At 44.7% G+C, this 25,777-nt stretch overlaps 1 protein-coding gene across 1 annotated transcript in view; it reads right to left on the reverse strand.

The window, feature by feature from the left end:
- Nucleotides 1-25,777, reverse strand: part of NAALADL1 (N-acetylated alpha-linked acidic dipeptidase like 1) — a 362,700-nt gene that overhangs the window by 22,472 nt on the left and 314,451 nt on the right. Inside the window, exon 18 of the mRNA XM_085625455.1 lies at nucleotides 12,387-12,482. Within this exon, the coding sequence (XP_085481581.1) occupies nucleotides 12,387-12,482 (96 nt within the window). The remainder of the gene's footprint in view (nucleotides 1-12,386; nucleotides 12,483-25,777) is intronic.

A 25,777-nucleotide genomic window follows, 5' to 3' on the forward strand; every position in this document is an offset into this window, starting at 1 on the left:
ACTTGTAGTATTATTGGTCCTGATTAAAACTGATGCTCCTGAGATTTTTTAAAGAAAAGACTTCAGAGCCAGGAAAATAGTCTTGAGTTCCAACAGATTGATGTGTAGGGACCGTTGCCATTGTTGGCTGTCCCATTTGCCCTTGACTGTTTAACCCTCCAGATGTGCTCCCCAACCTTCTAGGGAGGCGTCGGTCATAATTACGTATTGAGGAGAGTATATTAAGAACGACTGGCCTGTGGCTATGCTCGGGATGTGAGTCCACCATTGAAGAGTATCTTTCATCTGTGGTGTTATCCGGATGATATTATCGAAGGACCCTGAGATTTGTAACCACTGACTGTCAAGTTCTTCTTGCAAGGGTCTCATCTGCAAGCAGCAGTTAGGAATGAGGGGAATGTAGGAGGACAGCATTCCCAGAAGCAATTTGTACTTCCGTACTGAAATGGACGAGGAGTAGAGCTGCCAGCCTGCAAATCTTTTTCTGCCTTTCCAGTGAGGCGAAGGCCTTTGCCTGAGTGTCTATAGTTGCCCCTAAAAACATTCTGATCCTTGAGGGCATTAGCTGAGACTTTGGAATGTTGATGGACAGCCCCAAGAACTGGAAAAGGGACAGGCATTCCTGAGTATGACTGCTTGCCACTGTAAAGGATTTTGCTTTTATGAGACAATCATACAGGTGGGAAAAATTTGAATCTCTGCCTGTCGTAGATGGGCTGCCACCGGTGCCACAACCTTGACGAACACTCGAGGTGCCGAACGAAGGCCAAATGGGAGAACCCGGAACTGATAGTCTATGTCAACCACTCTGAAACATAAGAATATCCTGTGTTTGGTGTGAATGGGGATATGGAAATAGGAGTCCTGAAGATCTAAGGTAGTCCTGTGATCTCCTTGATTCACTAATTAAAGCACCTCCAGAAGAGATAACATACGAAAAGTCTGTTCTTTCGGAAATTTGTTGATGCAACTTAAGTCCAAGATGGGGCGCCATTCTCCTGATTTCTTTTTTTTGAGGAAAATTCTTGAATAAAATCCTGTCCCTCACTGTGCACTTGGTACCACTTCGATCGCTCCCTCGTGCAACATGACGTTTATCTGAGAGAGTAATTCCATCAGATAAGAAGGCGAAGGACCTTTGGATGGGTAATTTGGAGGGATCCGTTGAAATTCTAAAGTGTGACAGTTGGAAACTATACATACAGGATCCAACTGTCTGTTGTTATCGTAGACCATTTGGGGAGGAAACAGGAAATCTTTCCACCAGTTTTGCAAGAACTGGTGGCAATTGTGGCCAACACTTGGCGTTCGTCACCGTTTCTTGGTGGCATCTCTGCCTCTGAAGGCTGTCTTTTCTCTATAGTGCTTGTAGGAAGCGGCATGAGGTTGCTTGTATGACTGCTGGTGCTTTTGTGTTGATGTATATCAGGATTGTCCCTGATACAGTTGGAAATGTTTGTACTGGTTATAAACTACCCGAAAGGAATACGAACTGTGGCCTTTAGCTCCACAAAAAGGCTGCCTCTTAAACTGCAGGGTGCCTTGCGCCTTCGCAGTATCTGAATCTTTCTTAATCGCTTGTAGTGCTTAATCAATGTGTTAGCCAAACAGGGACTCGCTATCATAAGCCATATCAATGATTTTAGTTTGTACTTCCTGGCGGAAAGAGGTAGCTCTCAACCATCCCTGTCATCTTAAGACTGTCACCCCAGCCAGCTGATGGAAACCTGCTGATGAAACATCTAGAGAACAGTTAATAATCTCCGCGGAGATCCTCTCCCCTTCCTGAAGAATTTTCTTTGCTTCCGCCTTCAAGTCCTCAGGCAACATATCAATGATGTCTGACCACATTTGGCAGTCGTATCTCCCCAGAATGGCGAGAGAGTTCACTGCTCTAACTGTGGTTGCTGCCATAGTAGAGAATTTCTTGCCAATGGAGTCAAGCCGTCTTCTGTCCCTATCAAGAGAAACGGATAGGGGTGAAGCAGGATTTCTGGCATGACGTTGAGACGCCTGGAAAATCACAGAATCCGGCTTTGAATGACCTATAAGGCAGGCAGGTGAGTTGTCGGGCACCTTATATTTATTTTCCAACTTAGGTAAGACTGCCGGAATTGAAGCTGGTGTTCTCGTTACCTTTAGGCCTTCCTCTCATATAAAATCCACTATGAAGATTGAAGGTGCCTGTCTTTTAGTCTGCTCCTTAAAAATCGTATAGGAAACAATCAGCTTGTTTGGTGACCATGGGAAGCTGAAATCTCTTTGCCGCTCTTTCCATAAGGGTATGAAAACTCCCTATGTCTTCAGGTGGCGAATCCACCGGAGGTGGGGTTGAAGGAGACGGTACCTGTATCTGATAATCGTCCCATTCGTTAGGCAGTGATACCTCATCCAGTTCTCCTTCCTCTCCTTCATCATCAGTAGTGTGATGTTCTTGACCCTGCAGTTGCGGTGCTGCAGGCGGTGGACAAAAAGGAGGAGGAGATCTTATTATCAAAGATGGCTGAGCAATAGGACTATGAGCGACTGAAGTAGCCCGTTCAGATGGAGGGAATATGTGGTAGTAATCTTCCACCATATGCTGCAGATTTGATACTAGGGAAACAGGCATTTGAATGATTTGTTCCCTCTGTTTCTCTTGGTTGGGGTCCTGAGGGTAGTAAACATACTCATCATCATCCTCCTGGCATTTTATCCTAAGGTATGAAGGGCTGTGAGCCACACTAAACATGCGCTCCTTATCCGAATCTCCTTCCTCGTCATCCCCATAATCAAATATTTCTTCTGGAGGACTGGGGGAAACCTTACTAGGATAAGTGTGGATAGGCAGAATTATTTCTGGTGAGGCTCTTCATTTGGGCTGGGAAATTGTAGATGAGAAAACAGTGTCCTCTGCAATTTGCATCTTCGTCGATGTGGAATTGGATCCGTTATCCTGAGTTGTGGACAAAATTATCGATGAAAGAACCATCAACTGAGCCAGCGCCAATGGTGTCACAGAAACCATCAACAAGGTTGTCAACGACGGTGTCTTCATCGAAGGCTCGTCCGTCAACAGCCTTGACGTCGATGAAGATCATCGACGCAGGTCCGTGGTTCAGGTCCGTTGACGGGGTCACCGTCGACGAGACTGCCATCGACGAGAGATTCTTGTTTTTAAGAGCCGCCGACAACTGCGGCGGCAATGACCTATCCGTTGATGAATCTTTCAACTATAGTCCTTTTTTCATTGCTGTCTTCATAGATGATGCTGTTGTCAATGTAGAAGGTCTCATCTTTACATAAACTATGGTCGACGGAGAAGTTGACAAGGACATTATAAGTTTAGTTTGAGGCGATGAGAAGGTCGACGTTGTTGTCGTAGTTGTGGCAACTGAAGTTTAGCCGACGAGGGCACCATCGACGACTTTGTCAACAAAGTGTCTTTCTGAGGTGAAGAAATCGTCTCTGGTAGAGACCTGGACGTTGTCTTTACCTTAGATGAAGCAGTAGAAGGAGTAGAGCACACGGAATTACCCTTGTGAGAGGCAGACTCCTTTTTAGATGAAGAGGGCTGATCATCAGATTTCACAGAATAGTGTTGTTTCTTAAGCACCTTTACAGCCTTAGTAGAGACCAAATCCACCTCACTTGCCCTCTTTTTAGAAGCAGTAGTTTTGAGGGAGGAATCACAGTTGTCATCAGACAGAGAATTGTCTTTGGTCTTCAACTTCTGTAGCCACTGAAGAAGATGTCCTTCTCTATCTCTCAAAGTTTTTGGAGAGAAAGTTCTGCAGATTTTACAGTCTCTCTCACCTGATGATGAGGGTGAAGGCAGTAAATACACTTCTTGTGGGGATCCTCCAAATGTAGTATGAGCTGCCCATAGGAGTCACAATGCCTAAATAGAGAACTTTTTGTAGAAGACATGTTGATCTGAAAAAGAAAATTGTTCAGTATGCCAAAAAATCCTCAAGAGACATTTGAATACTGCTCTAGCAGAATATTCAGATCGGAACAAGATTCTGGAAGGAGCACAGTTTGGATTTAGTAAAGGCCATATTAATGAGTCAGCACTGGCAGTGGCTACCGAAGAGATATAACATATCATGGACAACGGAGGAAAGGCTACGATGGTACTTTTGGACTTATCCGTAGCCTATGAAACTGTAAATCACTTAGTCCTGAAGGAGCACCATATGAAAAATGGGATTGGTTAAATGGGATCATGGGCTAGCCTATGACCTCCTCTGTTCATTTCTTACTGACAGAGAGCAATCGGTCTCTTTTGGAGAGTTTACCTCCAAAACCTTCTCCTTGCCCTGTGGTGTCGTGCAAGGGTCATCCTTAAGCTGTATGCTTTCAACATTTACGTGGCTCCCCTAGATAAGCTGATCCAGTCTTTTGGTTTCTCCACCATTTCTTATGTGAATGACACACAGATCGTAGCATCGGTCATAAGTAATGTGGAAGTGGCACACTGTTTTAACAACTGCATGAGATCAGTAGTCAGCTGGATGAGCAGTCACTGCCTGAAGCTAAATTCGAAGAAAATGTAGGTACTCCTTTTTGGTAAGGACACCTCAATTTGAAATACTTCCTGGTGGCCGCAAACCTTGGGTCCTCTCCCCACGCCAGTACCCAAGGATAGGAATTTGGGGGTAACCTTTGATTCAAAGCTCTCATTTGTTGATCAGATCAACAAACTCACCTCATCCTGTTTCTTCCTGCTAAAAGACCTGAAGAAAATCTAGCCCTCATCCCATTTGACCTACAGAAGACAGACATCATCTCTAGTTTTGTCTAGACTGGACTATTGTAATGCCCTTTAGCTGGGTATTCAACAAGTCTCCTTAAACAAACTACAGAGGTTACAAAATGTAGCAGCAAGGCTGCTAAAGAAAACCTCAACATTTCTAATCTGTTTCTGAAGCACTGGTAGAGATTCACTGGCTCCCAGTAAAAAAGAGAGTAGCCTTTAAAGCATTGTGCACATTGCACAAAGCTCCCTTTGGCACTGGCCCTATGTATCTAAAGAAAAAAGTCTAATTGCATAACCCTAATAGATGTCTGCGCTGCGCAGCTTCCAAAAAAGTGACTTCCCCAAAAAACTAACAAAGTATCTTGGGGTAGGCGGAGCTTTGTTCACTTTGCCTGCCTATTTTGGAATCAGTTGCCTCGGCATCTGAGATGTCAGTCCCATTTGAAAATTTTTTGTAAGAATATAAAATCCTGGCTATTCACTTTCCCTCTTTAGCTTCCATTAATCCTGTTACCACAGTACCGTTTTTTACAGACGTCAGTGCCAAGACATCTGAGGGCATTCGATACACTTTACAAATAGATATCAATATCAATAAAATGCATGCAGGGAGGAGCCAAGATGGCGACCGGAGCAGACGCTTGAGCGCCCGGCTCCGTCGGCCCTTGGCCTCGGACTATTATCCTGATGCCCATCCTCGCCGATTCTCGAGGTGCAACGTGTGCGAAGACGCGCTGACCGCGCCGCCGCTTTCCCGGAGTCTCCGCCCGCCCGGATGCCGGAGTTCTGGGTGCTTTTGTTCTCTGCACTGGACCCCTGTGCCATTGTGGCCTTTGCCGGCCCCCTGGAAGCTCCGCAGTTACCGGACCCGCTAGCGCAAACCTGAGCCCCGCGGTCCCGATCTCACCTCGCACCACGGATCATCGCCGGATGAGCCCGGGGAGGGACGGCCGGACACCTTCTGCACCCTGCGCCTGACGGGCTGGAGCTGTGGGGTGGGCCCCGGTGTGGCGGGTCTCCTGCCCTGCTCTGAGGACCGCGCTGTGGGAGGCTGCTGACCCCCTTCTTCTATTGCCTAGCCGGCGGCAAAGAGAACCCGCGGGAAGAGAAGCGACTGTTGGCCTTCCCTGTTGCGGCGCAGACCTGAGGGGAATTGACTCCTTGCCACGATTCCCCCCCCTGGCCATTACACCGTACAGCGGTAAAACATGGCGTTGATTGCCTGCTCGCGGCTGGGGGGTGATGCTCCGGTCTCGCCCGCTGCCCATTTCGCCCTCCCTCTTCCGGACACCAGCTCCACAGTGCCGTCCCGGATTGCTGCCGATGTGGGGGCCCAGCTTCCGCTGACATGCGGCTCCGTTCTGGCTGTCCTGCGGGACTTTCGACTACAAATGTGTGCTGGCCTGCAGGCGCTGAGTGAGCGGTTTGACTCCATACTGTCGGCTGCGGGTCGTGAGCGCTCTGTTTGTCATCAACAAGGCGTGGGTCTACCAGTGCTTTTGTCCTCTTGCGGGGACGCAACGGCGGTGTATGATTGTACTACACTGGTGCCTGCATCCGGCGTTCCCGGCACCCAGGATCAACCGCTCTCCAGCTCAACTGCGGATACTTTGTTCCCCTGGTCATGGCTGCCTGCTTCATTGTTGCCTGCCTCACCGCGTCCGCAAGAGTATCCTGCTGAGCGATACCTGACAGCCTCGAGGAATCGTCCGCGGTGGCCTACTGCTTCTTTTCTGTGGAACTCCTGTACTCTACTTGCCAGGTCTGGATTTTATGTGGTGCAAAGAGGGACCTCAATAGATGGTCGGCGGCCATTTCGTGATCCTACTTCACCATCTTCTCACAAGCGGCCATCTTGTCTTTGTTTGCTCGGGATGCGGGGCCTTCATGTAGGGGCTGGCTTAATCCCAAGCCCGCGATCGGGCCAGGGCTAGAATGACTTATATCGCCATGGTTCATGGACGGGCTGGACTGGGACTGGAACTGTATGTATGTGTTGTGTGCACTCGTCGCGATTTGTCTTCCTTCGCTTAAATTGTTGTGACACGTTATTTTCGCACGCAGTTTTTTGGCGTAGTGGGTTCTCAGTGTGTGGAGGCCATAGCTGGCTGATGGTTTGGGGCGCTCTGGTGTTCCGTGGGCTCCTCCCCACCTTCTTTTCTGTTTTCTTATTTTCTTTACTCTATTCCTACTTTCTCTCTTGTCTATATTTCGGGTTCATTGGGCGACAGGCACTATGCTGGGGGGGGCAGGCCGTAGCCTCCGCATTGGTGTAGGGTGGGGGGGTAATACTCTGTTCTTATTAGTTCTATGGGCCTTTTTCTTTTATGTCTCTGCGCTATACTTGCTTCGATTCGGGGTCCGGGTGTGGGGTGGATTGAGTGGGGGCGGCTCTGGAGGGGTGCGTAATTGCTCATGTGACTATCCTGTTATATCACTGCACCGCCTCACTGCTTGAGATTTTACTTCCATTGTTGTTTTAATGATGCTGCTGCTCTCCCGTGTGGTGAAGCTATCTGGCGGACTCGAATCTCTTTTGTTCTTATCCTTCACTGACTTTTTTCCCTGATAAAATTACCTTAAAAACTTAAAATTAACCTTCACTTCTCCTTCCCCTGGTGTCAAGGATCTCTCCAGTATATAACTCATAACTCGTTGTTAATCTTGACCGTTGAAGCACAGGGGATGTAATGTTGGTATCAGTGCTTAACCGTATCGTGGCCGGCCTGACGGTTGTAGGCCCGTATTTGTTCTATTAAGATGCACGAATAAAGGTTTTAAAAAAAAAAAAAAAAAAAAAAAAAAATGCATGCAATCCGTTTATATGTATGTGCATGTGTTTGTAATCCATGTATGCAGCCAGTAGGTAATTATAGTTAGGACCATGTTTCCATAGGAAAAGCGTTTCTTGACTTACCTATATCTTTGACGAATCTTCACAAAATAGTATTAAAAAAGTGCACTGGTAATTCTTGTTGCGTATGGAAAGATTTGGGCGATACGTCAAGTGGAGGTGAGAAAAAAGGGGGTTAAAAGAAAGTGTGTTTCTCATGTTAATTCCCATAAGAGCTTTGAACACGACTGCAGGCGAACTGCTGGAAGGAATTACACCAACTTTAGCAGGAAGGTAGATTTTAGTTTGCGGATCACGCTTTCAGTTATTAGGTGTGAATCCGTTCAGTAGTTGTTGAAAAATGTAAGGAAATCCAAATTAGGAACTCTGCAATCGCGGCTAATTAACAAATAATAATGAGCTAATGCAGTGAAATGCAGAACTCTAATTGTCTGCCAACACTCCAACTAGGTAATTAGGGAATTCACAGCAAAATTAAATTTAAAAAAAGTGTGGGATCCTGTGCTTGTTTTGAAAAGAGCCTCCGGGTGGCCCTCCTTGGGTTTAACTATGCCCTGGGGATTACCACATCCCCAGGGCTTCATTTTAATAATACAGGGGCACTCGGACCCCCTGAGTCCCGGGGCCACCACCTCCCCTTGGCTTAATTTTAATACTATGGTGGGCACTTGGACCCCTTGAGCCCAGGGGACCACCACCTCTCCGGGGCTTTCTTTTTATTTAAAAAAGGAGGGGCAACTCCGGCCCGCCTCCCGGGCCGTTCTCTGCTCCAAGAACCACCACCTCCCTGGGGCGTCCCATGGCAACAAAAGGAAGGGGGCCATACATGGCCCTGAGGACTGCCACTCCCCAAGGCTGACTCCTGCTATGTCTCGGGGTGCCCACGAAACGAGCAGTAAGAGGCAAAATAAAGGTCAGAAGGGAGCAGAAAGAGACAGAATAAAGGTCAAAAAGGAGCAGAAAGAGGCAGTATAGAGGGCAGGATACCAGCAGAAAGAGGCTAAATAATGGTCAGAGCGAGCATGACAGAGGCAAAACAATGGGCAGAATGAGCAGAAAGAGGCAAAATAGAGGTCAGCAACAAGAGGCAAAATAGTGGTCAGAAACGAGCAATAAGAGGCAGAATAAAGGTCAGGAGCAAGCAGAAAGCGGCAAAATAACGGCAAGAATGAACAGAAAGAGGCAAAATAGAGGGCAGGAGCAAGGACAGAATAGGCATGAAAAGTGGAGGAGGTACAAAACTGACAGCAGCAGAGGGTAGCAGGCAGCAGGCAAGCTGGACAGAAGGACCAACACAGGCGGAGCTGGCACAAGGACCTGCTCCCGTGTGACCCCCTACTTTTTTTACCATGCACCCACTGACAGACCCACTCATACACTCACACACCTACTCACAGAGCCAATCACACTGACGCACCCACTCAGAGACTCACACACCCACTAATAGACACACTCTGACACTCACCCACCCATTCACAGACCCATTCAAGCACTCATTCACCCACTCACAGACACACTGAGAGACTCACACACACTCTCATAAACCCACTCGGAGACTCACTCACACACCCACTGACACACTCATGCATCCACTCACAGACCCACGCAGAGTCCCACACACCCACTCAGGCCCACTGAGACACTCATACATCCACTCACAGATCCACTCACACTCATGCACCCACTCACAGACCCACTCACAGACTTTTGAATGCTCTTACAGACCCACTCAGACATTCATCCATCCACTCACAGACCCACACAGACACACATATTCCCATTCACAGACCCACTCAGAGATGAATGCACCTACTCACAGATCCACTCAGAGTCACACACCCATGGACTGCCCCATTCAGACACTCACTCACCCTCTCACAGGCTCACTCAGAGACTCACACAACCACTCACAGACCCATTCAGACACTCAAACAATCACTCACCCTCTCAGAGGCTCATCTATCCATTCACTGATCTTCAAAGACCAACTCACATCTCCAGTCAGCCACTCACATACCCATTCATGGACCCATGCAAGTACTCATACAACTACTCACTCATCCATAGAGCCCCTGACATACCCACTGACTCACTCATACAGCCACTCACACAACCACTCATGCACTCATACAGCTACTCATACAAACATCCACTTACCCATACAGCCACACACTCACACACCCACTTATTCACCAATATAGCCACTCACACTCCCACACACTCACCCATACAGTCTCTCAACACAGCCACTCACTCACCCATACAAGCACTCATGCCCACTCACACACCCACACAACTACTTACATACCATTCGCATAGCCACACATCCATACAAGCACTCTCACATCTGCCCACTCTCCCATACAGCCATTCACACAGAAACTCGCTCTCCAATACAGTCACTCACACACTAACTCACTTAACCAAACACAGACTCAAGCAGCCACTCACTCACACATACAGCCACTTACATACCCATTCACTCACTCATACAGCCATTCAGATACCCACTCACTCATACAGTCACTCACACATCCACTCACCCACCCATACAGCCACTCACACAGCTACTCACTCACCAATAGAGCTACTTACATACCCACTCACTCACCAATACAGCCCTTCACACAGCCCCTCACCCACACAGCTACTTATACACCCATACAGCCACTCTCACACCCACTCACACACCCATACACCACTCAGGCGCCCAGTCACACACGGATTCACACAGTCACACAGCCACTCACATAATATATGTTAGAAGTAGTATCACTCATTAGTAGTGCACCTAGTATACTAATCTCACTTTTGTAGTAGGTTAGTATAAATCTTTAACGCGTATAAACTCTTAGAAAACACTTACACTCACTGGAAGATGTCATCAGTGATGTAATCAGTGATGTCACTGACCTAACTATAACTACTGAATATACACACACACACACATATATATAAAATACACATACTATATATATATATATATATATATATATATATATATATATATATATATATATATATATATGGTATACATATTCGAAGTATTTAAATATTTAAGTAATTAATGCTTAATAATTCATTGTAAATGATATGTAATTATTTTAAAACATAAAATTAATTATATTTGATAAAAGAAAGTATAGTGAAATATTCAGACCCCCCAGGATTTTACGATTTGCATAAAAATCATGATTTCTGCACTTTTGTAAAAATGCTGCGATTTTTACAAAAGTGCCCACAAAATATGTAAAATAAAAAAAAATAGCATTTACCCTCTATTTACTGGCTCTGTGCTGCCACTGAGCTATTAAAGGGAGGGTTAGCAACAGGCAGGCAGCAGAGGTGATAAATTCCTCTGTCGCCTGACTTTGAAATGCACCTCACCCCCTCCTGAGCAATTAGCCTTCAGGCCACCTCACACCTTTGTGTGCCCCCTGCCAACCCTGAAAGTTATTAGAAAGCACAAGTCTGCAGGTTTTTTGCAGCGGGCATTTTGCCCACCACAAAAATACTGCGAATTTTGAGGTTTTGGGCTGCAAAGTTTACTTTTTTTGACCGTGAAATTTGCCACCAGAAGCCGCAAAATCCTGGGTGGGAGGGGGGGGGGGAGGTCTGAAAATTGTATTAACTTTCTGAATCTAATCTAAAAACGCACACACAGAGACATATATATATATATATATATTTATATTAAATTAAGTCTATTTTTTTAAAACAGATATGTGTTTTTTAGGGTTCAGGGGTGCGCACCATTTGTGGTGTCTGAGGATTTTTAGAGTTCAAGAGTGGTTACTGACTTAGGGGTAATGTGTTTCACTTCAGTGGTGGGTTGTAACTTGGGAACTAAGGGATTTTTTAGGACTCAGGGTTGGGCAACTGTTTGGGGTGTAAGGGTTTTTTTAGGGTTCAGAGATGAGAAATGTGTCCAGGTGTAAGGTTTGGTAGGTCCAGGGGTTGGCAGTAACTTGCTGTAACATTATTTTAGGGTCCAGGGGTGGCTAGTGTTTTTGGGTGTACAGAATGTTTAGGGTTTAAGGGTGAAGAGTATTTTTAGGTTTCAGGGTGGGTTGCATATTGGGGTGTAAAGGGTTTATAGGGTTCAGATGAGGTAGTGTTTTTGGTTGCTGAGTGTTTTTAGGGTTAATGGGTCGGTGAGATTCAACGTATTTTAAGGTTGAAAGATGTATATATTTTTCAAAAAACAATCTACATTTATGTTAATGTAAATTAATTGTTACATGTTATAAACTAAAAATTATAATGAAAATTACAAAATGTTGTATTACTTGTCAATTAAAAATTAGTTAATAAAAATAAAAATTATGAAAGCTCTAATTCATATTTTTTAGGAATATAACATTAATACTTTAGTAAACTAGTATAAAAACTCTATATATAAAAAAATATAGTTAAAAAAAGGTAAGGACTCCCAATGTACTAAACCATAATATAATTACTGATATTCCCAAATGGAGACAGGTGGTTTGTCCCCAAGAGTCCAACACGATTCTCCAATAGATCAACACTCTCAGATACCGGGTAAGGAAAAACCTATAGGCAGTTAGGCACCTTCTAAGCCCTTTTGTGGGGAATCAATTAGGAAGGTGCAAAAATGTGGGTGGGTAGACAGATTGCCATTGAGGAACAAGACAAAAAAGAAAACGTACTTTCTTTTGGTGATATCCAACCATAATTATTTAAATGGAGATCCTTAAATGACTGCTGAAACAATCTCTTCTAGACATAGCAGCTACAGAGAGCTGCTAGACCTGTTTCCAGAGCACCTACCTGTAGTAAAACTTATCTGGGAATGCCCGGGGGTTTAAGAAAGACCGCTCCAGAAGCATCAGCTGGTCATTAATCATCCGTACTTCCAGAGGACTCCTGAAGACATAACAAAGAAACAGACTTGTGATCAGTGCCCTGCACAGATTGTGACCCAGAAAGACAGTGAGTTTACCCTCCAAAAGATTGAACTGAATATTGGTTGATCTCTTTGACCTGTATATGGACGAAGGGACATGGTGAGGTCACTGACTGAAAGATGGACGCAGACACTTGGTGAGTTTCCTGACCTGCTAGTGGATGGCAGGATGATCTTAAAGTCAGCACAGATGGACTCAATGTATTAAAATTAGTGGGAATGACAACACTGATTATTACAAAATTTCCTCTTGACATAATTAGGGTGGCTCTCTCCCATGAACATTCAGAAATAAATGTGGTAAAATAGTATATTTTACAGCCCCCTTTTCACTGAATATTGGCTATAAAGCCATCAGCACTGACGGGGTACTCTGATTGGCACTCATGAGATTTTCCAATCTTAGATGGGTTTAGGGGGAGGGTAAGGACTGGGGTACATTAAGAGGTGTCTAGTCCTTAGTTCCACTGGTAGAACAAAAGATTAAACCCACGTGTGCATTATGTGACAAAAAGTGAAAATGAGTAAAATCAAACTTTTAACATTTAAGTTGAGCAAAATTAGTAATACAGATGAAATAAACACTTGTCGTTGGTGTTGAAGGATTCAGTCAATATCAGGGGTATGCCACCTGAGGAATATACTTTTGTCAGTTATTTAACTGTGGTCACTGACGTGTTAAGCCTCTCCTAAAATCATTGGGTCAGACAAGCGAATAGTAACATTCACAAAAGTAACATCTCCTGGCTCACTATATAGTCATGCCATGGCAGTGATAATAAATGTGGTCTATTAGCACACTATTTAAAAAGCAACTGTACTAGTGAAAGCGCACTTATTACTACAGTGCAACGGTAACATGTTTAATCATTGCCCAAGTATAGAAAAATTCACATGAAAAAAGACTTGCTACTGTGTCACTTATTGCAGGTAACAATTATTTTACACAGAGAAACAACTCGCCCTAACAGCCATGAGGTCTCTTCAATGTAATTTTACCACACTGCACAAATTGAAGTTTTTGAGTCCTGGTTTTGATTAAAGATATATGGTTAAAACAATGACAATATTGAACTAGATCTATGCAGGATGACATCATACTCAGTAGAGATTTGTAAATGTGAACACAAAGTGACTTTTTTTGGTATTAGTTTTGATAAAGTCATCAGTTTTCGTTGTCTGTCTATTGTGGGGTATGCTCTGTTGAGCTGTGTGCCTAGCATGGCTCCTAGGGATGTTATCCGTTATGATGGTTGAAGGACCGATTTGTCTGGATTCAAAGTGAGGCCCAGCTCATTGAACAAGTACATGCAGACCATTGTGGATATCCATGTAGCCTGGTTGGAAGGAGCCTTGACCAACATGTTGTCGAGATAAGGGAACACTTGATGTCATTGTTGCCTGAGGAAGGCTGATACATGTGCTAAGCACTTTGTAAAAATGTGAGAGGCGGATTTGAGACCGAAGGGTAGCACCCTGAACTAATTGTGGCTGCCAGTTACTGTGAACCTTAGAAATTTCCTGTGTTTTAGAGGGATGGGGATATGGAAATATGCGTCTTAAAGGTCGAGGGACGACATGCAATCTACTTTGTTCAGGAGTTGCAATATATCTTGTAATGTAACCATGTGGAATGACTGTTTTTTGAGGTTTCTTAAATCCAGAATTGGTCTCCATTGCCTCGACTTCTTGCAAATTGTAGAAAACCTTTCCTCTCTAGGACAGAGGAGCCCTCTCTGTAGCACCTTTTTTTTAGCATGATTTTGACTTCCAACTTAAAAAGTTGTAGATGTTTTTGGACAGAAGTTTGGAGTGGGATTGATTGAGGTGTCTGGATGAATTCCAATGTGTGTCTGAAATGAACCAGGTCTAAGAGCCATTGGTTGGTTGGTATTTGTTTCCAGCATTAAAAATGATTGGTTATTCTCCCTGCTACGCTGGGTAGAAAAAAGAGGGGAGTAGCTGGTGCCTGTAGGAAGTCATTGACGATGGCTGGTATCTTTGCCTTGTCGTCCAGATTTTCCTCTTGGAATGGATCTATTATAGGCCACTAGTAGTGGCTGTCGTTTCTGGTATTGTTGTAGTAATTGTTGAATAGTCGAAGAAAAGTGTAGACAGTGGGACTGTTGATATCCCCCTCTATAAGATGTTTGTTCTCTTCCTCGAGTACCCAGAAAAAGGTTAGCTTTTTACATTGTAAGGTCTCCAATGACTAGGCAATGTCTGTATCTGTTTTATGGCCTGGAGAGCATCACCGATGTGTTTTCCAAACAAGGCTTCTCCATCATAAGGCCGATGTATTATTTTGGTCTGGGCCTTTGGTCTAAAAGAAATAGCTTTGACCCATCCTTGACGTCGTAACACAGCTGCCCCAGCTAGCTGTCTAAATCCAGTGGTGGCAATATCCATGGCAGAGTCAATAATTTCTGAAGATGTGCATTCACCTTCTTGTAATACTTTTTTAGCTTCACTCTTTATGTCTTCTGGAAACTTGTCCAGATACGGGGCGATATCGGACCTCATTTGCCGAACGTATAGTCCAAGTAGAGCCAGGGAATTTGCAGCTCCTACCATGAGCGCCAACATGGATGAAAAGCGCTTTCCAATATTATTGAAGCGCCTAGACTCTTTGTCTGGAGATGCTGAGTGGTGTGGAGGGATTTCTGGATCTGTGCTGTGCCACTTGGGAAATGACAGAGTCTTATTTGGGGCATCCTGTGAGACAAGCAGGTGTATCCTCTGGTGCTTTATGTTTATCAACATGTGGTAACACTGCAGGAACTGAAACTGGATTTCTTATAACCTTTAAGCCATCCTCCCAAATGTAATCAATAAAGGGCAAGGTTCCTTAAAGTCATAAGGGAAACAGTCCTTTTGCTTTGCAGACATAGGCAATTTGAACCGTGTCGCTGGTCTTTCTAGGATGTTGTGAAATCCCCCTATGAATATACATGGGGTGCTGACAGAGATGACTGTGTTTACAATATGTAATCATCCCATTCATTATGAGGTTGACGGAAGTCACCTTTCTCCCTTTCCTCCTCAGATGAGGTGGGATCTTGTAGGTGAGCCGTCTGCGGAGAACGGCCTGCCGGTGGAAGTGGAGAAAATGGTGCGGAGCTTGTGGAGTTGGTGCCTGTACAGGCATGGAACTTGCCGTTGTTGAAGTGTGTCTAGCAGGTTGGTGGAAACCATCTACTGTAGTCTGATAATACAATTTGCAAGTCTGACACCAGTGATGGCGGAAGGTTCACCATCTCTTCTCGATGTTGTTGTTGATAGTGTTCTTGGGGGTAATAAAATTCTTGTTCATATATTACCCCTCATCAGATTCTTCCTCTTGGCATTTTACATTAAGTTCCAAATGGTTGTGTGCCACTCCAAAGGGGCCGTCATCCTCAGAATCTTCATCTTCTAAAAGATGAGAGGGTAGCAGTGAAGATACCTTCCTCAGTGATGTGTGAGCAGGAGTGAGGAATTTTAAGTTTTCTTTTTTTGTTTAGGTATATTTTTATCCTTCGTTTTCGTGGTCGTCGATGATGAGAGTGTAAGTAACAATAGCTTTGACTTCGTTGTAGATGGCGGAACTGTAGCTGCCGGAAAAAAGTCGCCAGCATGAGTGCTATTATCGACAGGAGAGCCGTCATCAACGGGAGTGTGGATGAAGCCGTGATTTGTATCCTCAACAATATAGGAGTATGACTGGTTGATGATGGGGAAGTCGATGAGGAGGAGGATGCTATGGACATGGTGACAGTATTGGAGGTAAATACCGTGGACTCTGCTGTAATCTCTTTCATCGTCGATGGAGACTTTCTCATCATCGAAGTCGATGTCATTGATGACCCATCTGTCGGCGCAACAGAGGAAGGTTTCTTCAAAGTATGTCTCGTCTGAGGTGGAGGTGTTGGGGATCAGAGATAGAATTCTGATGCTTTTTTTTAGAAGGAAATTATGTCCTCTTTTTCCTTTTGCCATGAAGGACGGTCACTTTTATGTAGTGACTTGGAGGGCTGCAGTGTCTGTGAGCCCTTTCTAGACCCCGTTGTGGTTGTTCTCGAAAGGAATAAGACTCAGTATTATCTCTAGCTCTCTTGAAAGGCCTTTTGGAGGAAAATAAAGATGAAGTCGCGCTATCCTCATCAGAAACCGAATCTTGTCTTGACTTAAGCTTTTGCAGCAATAATAGTAGTTGCCCCTCATGATCCTTCAATGTTTTAGAAGAAAAAGTGTGACATGCCTTGCAGTCTTTTGTCTTATGAGACAGATAAAGACAATGTATACATTCCTGATGAGGGTCTTCAGTGTGTAGCCTCTTCTTTCTGTAAGTATCAAAGGGTCTAAAGAACCCCTTCTTTGCTGTGTCTGACATGTTTAAAGTCAGTTTAAAACACCCAAATAACAGATATAACCAGAATATTGAAGTATATCTGTAGACTTCTGAAGAGAAATATCTGAAATTCTTCTGAAAAAGTAGTGACAGATAGAGCCGTGCAGAGCTCAGCGGAGACTCTCTAGCACGACGTGCAGTAGAAAATCTGAGGGACTGGAGCTTCTCACAGGAGTGTTCTACAGAGTGGCGTGACCTGATTGGTTGAGTCTTAATTTGAGTCCTTTTTTAAATAATGACAGATATGTTACTAAAACGAAAGGCGCAGGTCTCTATAGGTTATGTCTACTATTACATTGATATTTAAGGTACTGGGGACTCCCCATCTCAATGACGGAATGATTCAAGCATGTGAATCAATGAAAGTTCCAATACTGGAATAAACCAATATCCACATGACTGGCACCTGCACAGTAAAACTGTGCAGCGCAGGTGTAAATCAACCCGAGCAAAAGGTTCATCCTGGGCGGATGCTAGCAGACCGCCAGGCAAAAGATGCAGCAGACTTCAACTAAGGTTTTGCTGCATTTCATTTGTGTTTTGACTATGGGAGTAGGACTGGGTCTGCCAAAGGAGTTGGCAGAATAAGTGTCTGTCCCCAGTAATGTGTGTCTGTCCCCAGTAATGTGTGTCTGTCCCCATTATTCCACCTGTACCCTCCTGGTTAAATTAAACAATGTGTCTAGCTTAAATTCACATCCTAAAGAAAGAAGCAAAAAGTTTTTTGTTGCTAACTTGGGCAGGACCAAGCCCGTTTTAGGCTGCACAATGAATGTGTCCAAATGGAAGGCTAAGCACTGTACACCTTATTCAAACAGATGGATTACCTCCCAGTTTCTGCATTAAGTGTGCTGTCCCGCTGGAGAGAAAACACTATATCGACAGAAATTGATTGGGCAGAAAGTGGTCTGTGGGGCCAATACACACCTGCGAGTGCAATCTTCCCTGTGGTTTCATTCTTAGCTTCCCTTGGAGGTTTAAGGTTAACTTTGTGTAGAGGATTGTGTTCCGGGCAACTGTACTTGGTATACACTGATCATTTGGCTTACTCTGTGTTCACCTTCTACTCAAGTAGCACTGGGCACTTGTGCAAAGAAAGGCAAGTACCAAAGCCAGAATTTTTGTCTGCCTCCCTTAGACGTAAGGTCTTGTAGGAGGGATGGGCAGAAACAGAAGCGAGGAGGCTGTATCAGTTTTCTTAATGTTGAATGAATTAATTCGCGGATTTATTTAAAGCTACATAGATTAGGGCAAACAGGCTCTCAAACAGACTCCTTTAACTCTTCCTCCTTCTCTTTTTAGTTCGGTGGTGCTTTTCATTGGCGTTGCTCAGGAGGAGGATCCCTCGCCTGGCCTTAGCCTCATCCACCCTAAGCCACTATAAACCGACCGATCTCCACTATATCTCACTATCTTTGGGTTCAGTGAAGGTGCCTATCCTGTACAAGATTTATAAACAGACTAAGCAGAGGAGCTGCTACTGGCTAGTGGTGCTAAAGCTCTGTGGGAATCCTCATGCTCAGAGCCTATTGCTGCTTGGTGAGACAAACTTTAACGGCCCTAGTCTGTGTAAGACCCAAGTGCCTGTCACTGCATCATCATTTGGTGTGCTCCTGAGAGTCACCTTCTTCCTGTAAAGTAGCTATGTGTGTGAAGACCAATGTGCCTCCACACCCGCTGCTCACAGTCCTCTTCTCAGAAACTGTAACTGCCACTCCTTTCCACAGTCAGCACTCGATAAACTGCCTGAGCCCTGCCTATTCTGGCAGAACCATGGAGAGCACTATTGACCCTCTACATATCAACTGCAACCACCAAGAACTGAATCAGCTAGTGAACTGCTATGTTCAGAACACTGAAGTCCTTGTGCTGCACATGCTACAGTCCCATAACAATGCCTGTAAGGGTATCCAGGCTTAGAAGTATGCATCCCCTCGAAAGCTTAGAGAAGTTACGGAGCAATGGAATATGCATTAAGAGTCATGACTGTGCAACAAAACTTATTAAAGTTGCTAAGAATTATATATTAACAAATCAAACATGATTATTTTTTTTTAAAGTCAACACTGCATGTAGATTATGGGCCTTAGAATTTGGTGGATGGGATACTCTGTCAAAATGTTATGGATACCACAAGTGCTGTAGGTGATAATGCACTTGTAAGGTAGTGGAAGGGACATTCACCCCATTTGTGACATTCGCCAACCTCCAAATAAACCCTTTATTTATTGTGAGTTCCGTATGTGCTACCTGAATGAAACATTCTATCGCCCTCCCTTCACCCTCTAAGAGTAAGATTTCACTCTTCAACTTTGCTGTGTCCTGAAAGTCAATGCTAAGGATGAGGCAATTTAGTGAGCTTGCAACAGGACCTGGTCCCTGTGCTTTCACGTTCACCAGAAACACTTGTCACAAGACCTGTCTAGCTGCCCGTGGGTCACAGAGGTCCCAGAGAAATGGTCTGACACAGTCCAACTTGATGACTCTTCAGGAAGGAGCTTTTATATTGATTTATCACAGAGTAAATTAATAGATCACGGGTCATGTGATTTAAAAGTGGGCTACTGTGATCAGAGATTACAGTGCGCACACACATGCAATGCCTTTAGCAAGCAACATGTGAGTGGACTTGAAATTAGTGGATTTTTGTTAGGCAGTCAGTTGAAACACATAAGCTATTAGAGATTGACACATCTGGGTAGCAGGGGTAAACCACAGCATTTTCTAGTTGTAAACTCCTTTCAACTATTGCCATTGCAATTGGTCTATTGGTGTGATTGTAGTAACAGCTTAAGATATTAAGACGCACAAATAGAAAAATGACAGTCAGCCTATGGTGTCGCATTAGAGGGACCACAGTGGGGATTGGCAGAGCGAGGGGGGCTGTCGGCAATACCCACTGTGTAAAAGATTAATTTACTGGTGAGATGTTTACATGTCACTGCCACAGTAAGGGTATTCTACACCCGTATTATCTCAGTCAATATTTTGACTGAGTAATAATCAGCCTCTTGTGAGTCTTTTTAGATCTCGCCTAGCGTTGCAGCGCAAATGCGCTGCCATCACTTTGCGAGGCATGCAGTATATACTGTTGTGTGGAAGCTTTGTGGAAGCTCCGCCCACTCTCTGCCTATTGGCTTTTGTCTTAAATGCTGCCTTCCGATTGGTTTGAGGTCTGTTAGTCCCTCCTCATTCATCAATTGTATCCTTCCACGGCTATTTGCCCCTTTACTCCTGAGACTATTTTCTTTTAGGTCTCACCTAGCGTTGCAGTGCGAATGCGCTGCCATCGCTTTGCGAGACATGCAGTATATACTGTAGTGTGGAAGCTTCGTAGAAGCTCCGCCCACTCCCTGCCCATTGGTGTTTGTCTCAAATGCTGCCTTCCGATTGGTTTGAGGCCTGTTAGTCCCTCCTCATTCATCATTTGTATCCTTCCACGACTATTGGCCCCTTTACTACTAACACTATTTTCTTCCCTGTCTACCCACCACACCGCCCCCTCCCTCAGTCTGTGACTTCTCACCCTACCCTAACCCCTCCCACTCCCGTTCGTTTTTTCTTGCCTGCCGGCACTTCCGTTTTCATCTTAATTATTGCCACCTTGAAATATGAGATTTCAAGATGCGTGCTGTACAAAAACTTCTCGTGTTTAATGAACTAGATTTTAATGTTACTCTAAATATAATAAGACTCTAGGCAACATTCGGGGTATGCATGGCACCTGACGCCTCTTAGTTCACAAATGGCATTGTTGTCGGGCAGGAGGAGCGGCAGTGTTTTAACTCATGCTTAAAACAAGCACTTTTAATAACTTCCTCTCCATTCAGTGCTATAATCTTGTGTGCTGAGGTGACACGCTAAAGAACTGCACTTTTTGGAATTCTGGAAAGACATTATCGCACATTTACATCATGTTTACTGTATGATTAACATGCCGATCATTTTCACGGCTCGTCCCCTGGCTCGTATACGCTTGGCTCTCTCCGGATGGCTCTAACTGTTAATTAATATATTGGCTCGCGCACCTCTAACAAAGAGAGATGAATGGATACATGACAGTGAGCCCGGTAGATGGTAGAGAAATAGACCGGTGCAGAGAAAGTCAGTCTCCAATGCCTCACGTCAGAATCATCACTTTCAATAACCTGGAAATCTGCTGGCAACTCCTGAATGCCCCAACCTAATCCCCCTCACCTATTCTTAGCAGAAGCGGCAGATTCTGAGCTGTGCCCTGCTGATGCAGAGGAGCACGGCAGAGTCTGTAGAAATGCTGGGATCCCTAGCCTCTCTGGGCGGGCACCTAAGCCTTCCGGGTGCCTTCACACTCAGGATAAATTAATATATTTTATTCTATGCTTTAGTCGCCCCTCTGTGAGCACTGTCTGGTAGATGAAGCTCTGTGTTAATAAACACATTCAGAGAGGTGGTTTTGTACAAACAAACAACAGTCACAATACCGTACGTTTTGAACGTGTAGTTAAATACCTGCTCATCGAGTACCTCATTGGCTGATCATTCCATGGCACTACCAAAATTACATTTGGACACATTTGCTCAACTGAAAAACACTTCCTTCTATGGGTCATTTAACAACTCAGGGCTTTGGGGTTAGGTAACCTACTTTGGATGCTGTGTAAAAGAGTAAATACAAAAATTAATGCAATGAAACTATGCAACCAGTACTGTCTAAAACACTGTGAAAACTGACACGCATTCTGACATTTTGTTTACTTAATGTCGATTTTCTCATAGATGCGAGTAAAGTGCTCTTAATATCATAATGAAATCTGCACACTTTTAACTAATAGCACCGGGCGTCCTTTGACAACTAGGAAATTATTACATTTTCATGTACCCCCAAAGCCCCCCTGCCCCCGCCCCCTTGGCAAACTTCATTTCCTCCCAGTGTTTGGGGGATAACCCAGACGCAGGACAGTGAGTCAAATAGTCTAGAAAATGAAAGAGAAGCCAGGATTCGGATTCACATGCTACGATCCCGATCGCGTTGGTTAGTCTGAAAGCACTACTTTTATTAATGAGTTTCGCATTCGTAAAGTACCACAGTGTGCATGTGTGGCGACACTTCACCCATGAGGTACATGCCAAGCAATTGTTGACACAATCCACACTTTGCGTCTTTTTCAATATATTTATTACGAAGTGCTGGACCTTTCCAAGGGATTTTGCACACTACATACATTCACTACAAACATAAAACGTGTAGGTAAAAAACATTGCCATTTACAATGTCAATAGCTCTAACTCACAAATGCGAGACCTATTTGTATTGCAAATGCTTGTTTATCTTCAGTGAGCACACGCATGGAAAAGAGATGCGAGGTACCAGCAGACCACACTTCTGTCTAAAATCAAAATTCTACAAAACGTTTATGGAATTTCGCAAAATGTCACAAAAAATGCATTTTGTATTACCCTTGTATCATAGGTAGCTCAGTATGATGTCCCTCAACATTGCAGTAACAGTAGTAGCGCAGACTTGGGAGAGGTTTGGTGTCAGCAATCTGTCAGTATCGTCAATATTCACTGATACTAGCGGCTGAGTAATATTAGTGGCTCAGTATAATCTATGATTGGATATTATCTGTGGCTCACTATTATTGATGACATATTTCTGTCAATGTCTTAGTATTATTAACGGCCCGTATTATTAGTAACACACAATTGTAGCTGAGTATCATCTGTGGCTTACGATGACATGTTGTTCATTATCATTAAAGGCTCAATGTTGTCAAAGGTGCAGCATCATCAATGGCTTAGTATAGTACTATGTATAATCTTTATTTGATTGTTAATTAAAACCATTCAAATAAAGTAATATAATGCAATTTGTTAGAATTGGGGGTCTCTAGTTGGCAAGGGTTTGCACCTTTGTCCAAGTAGGGACCTTTCCTTCTAGTCAGGATAAGGGAGTTACACACCTACAATAACCCCTGCTCACCCCCTTGGTAGCTTTGCATGAGCAGTCAGGCTTATCCTAGAGGCAGTTTGTAAAGCATTTGCACATAAGCAACAGGAATATAGTGAAGACACTACAAAAGGACACGACACCAGTGTAGAAAAATATCCAATATTTTTATATACTTAAGACCAAAAACGATAAAAATCCACAATACAGTACTTAGAAATCTTCAGTCATCAAAAAAAACGTGAAATAAAGTTCCTTCAAGTTGATAGCCCCATCTGGGGCTATCACGGCATTGTGAACAACAAATGTAAACAGTTCTGACTGACCGCGGCATCGCGGGCCATCTACGGTGTCGGGAAGACCCGCAAAACAGTACCTTTAGAAATTCAGGGCATCGGCGAACTCTCGATGAGCCCTGAAAGGCCGGCATCCGCAGGCATCGGTTCCAATGGTCGGTGCAGGAGTCGTTGGGCCCTTGAAGTCACACGTGTTGCAGATTGAACTCCTCGCGGTTGAAGTCGAGTTTGCTGGCGTTGGCAGGCGTCGGGTGCTGTGGTGTGAAGTGCAGATGTGTGGCGTGCGGTGCCCTCAGGTCGCAGTGCAAGCAACGGCTCGGTGCGGTGCCCTCAGGTCGCAGAGCAAGCAGCTGCTCAGTGACGGTCGTCCAGCGACTTCGGTGAGACCAGGGCTGTGGTGCGAAGTGATGCAGTGCTCATCACAGTGCTAGCAGGTCATGGTGCAAGCAGCGGCATCGTAGTTGCTGAAGCGCTGTTGTCGGCTGATGAACTGGAGTAGATGGTGCCGGTGTCGGTAGGCCATGGCTGCAGTGCGAGATGAGGACGTTGCATCGTGTAACTGACGAGCGATGCCCTCGAACCACGGTGGAAGCAGCGGCATTGATGTCGGCGTGGACCGGCGGCGGCGGGGATACCAGGGCAACGGTGTGAAGCGAGGCGGTGCTGAGTGCGGTGCCCACAGGTCCCGGTGCAAGCAGGGGCTCGATGGCGGCATCAGGTGGCGTCATCGGTGAGACCAGGGTTGCGGTGCGGCATTGCAATGGTGTCCTCTGCGGTTCCTTCAGGACACGGAATTGGCAGTGGCTTTGTAGACGGCATTGGGTTTCTTTTCTTCTGTTGCAGCACAAAACACACAGTTCCAAGAGCTGATGGCAGAAGAACTTGAAATCTTTGTTGTTCCTGAGACTTCTTGAACAGGGGCAACCTCTACCTTAAGCCCTTGGAGAAACTCACAAGAAAGAAGTTGCAGAAAGTTCAGTCCAGTCCTTTCACTGCCCAATACTGAAGCAGCCACTGCAGGCCAACACATCAAAGCTCACGGCAAAGTGGCAGTCTCTCCTCACAGCTTCTCTAGCTCTTCTTCTTGGCAGCCTTCTTGGTTCAAAAGAGTTCTAAAGTTTAGGGGTTTGATACTTTTGTAGCCCCAAATCCTTTGTTCTCTGGGGGCAGAGAGTGTCAGTGCCCAGCCAGAACCAGTTCTGTCCTCTCTGGTGCAGCTTCCTGGCAGGAGGTGGAAACAGCATTTTCAGAGACTGACCAGGCCTATTCAGGTGAAAGGAAACTCCTCCCCCTTCTTTAAATGCAGCCAGGTCTATTCAACCCATTCCTAACCCATCTAGACTCTCTGGAGCCACTGCTCCTCCCCAGCCCCTGTCATCCCAAAGCCAGTCAGTCAGTCCACAAACCCAGCAGAGGCATACTGGATGGCTAAGCAAGAAAATACCTACTTTCTAAAAGTGGTATTTTTCAAACACAGAATGTAAACATCACCTTTACTAAAGGATGCATCTTTAGATTCTGAGTTCAGGCATACTAAACTTTATTTTTCTACCTTGTTCCTAAGGGCAGTTATATTTATAAGATGTTATAAACAAACTCTCATTCTGTCCAATGGGAACAGGTAGCCTTGCATTAGTGAAAAAAGAAATTGGGAGTAATTCACTATCAGGACATGCCGCACACACCAGGGCATGTCCTACCTTTCACATAGACAGCACCCTGCCCACATGAGTACCTTGGGCCTTCCTTAGGGGTGACTGACATGCAAGAAAATGGAAGGTTATGGCTTGGCAAGTGGGTACACTTGCCAAGTCGACATTTCAGAACCAGACTGCACACAGGCTCTGCAATGGCGGACCAGAGTTACATTTACAGGCTGCTTGTGTGGGTGGCACAACCAGTGTCGCAAGCCCACTAGCAGCATTTGATTTACAGGCTCTGGGCACACACAGTGCACGGTACTAGGGACTGACTAGTAAATGAAATCGGCCACTCATGGAAACACAAATCCATAATAACAATTTACAACAGGAGCACGTGCATTTTAATACTGAACAGCAGTGAGACAGTGCGCAGAGACACTAAACCAGCAAAAACAGAGTCAAAACCGGGAGGTCAGAAAGCAAATAGTCAGGGGAAACACACCGAAAGATGCCAAGTCTAACACAGGTCAATTAATGAAACAATATAGAGGTAAATATGTGCTGAAATAGAAGTAAAATGTTAAAACATGGTAGAGCCTATTGACAGTGTTGCCCGGACTCCGTGGCAGCATTAGCGTTAAGAAAAAATAGATAAATTTAAGGCATCTTACATCAATTAATTGAGCGAAAGACATTGGTGAAAAGTGTTATGTGTGTTACACAGATCAACTCATTTTTGTTTCACAGGAGTTGTATTTGCCTTTAACCATTATGTGGTTCTCTTTGAAACTTTGTCCATGAACTTCGAGCATCTCACAGTGAGTCTACAGTCTATTCCTTGGAAGCAGCAAGTACTTGATTGCCTCCTTGCAAGATCGAATATTCAGTTCCTGGAATAATGGTTGGAGCAACAGCCTTCTTTCCTGCGCCAAGGTAGGACAGGTGCATACGACATGGGCCAGAAATGTTTTCAGATAGGAGCAAAAGCGGAAGCAGT

Source organism: Triturus cristatus, chromosome 9 (genome assembly GCF_964204655.1).
Source record: "Triturus cristatus chromosome 9, aTriCri1.1, whole genome shotgun sequence".
Lineage (NCBI taxonomy): Eukaryota > Metazoa > Chordata > Amphibia > Caudata > Salamandridae > Triturus > Triturus cristatus.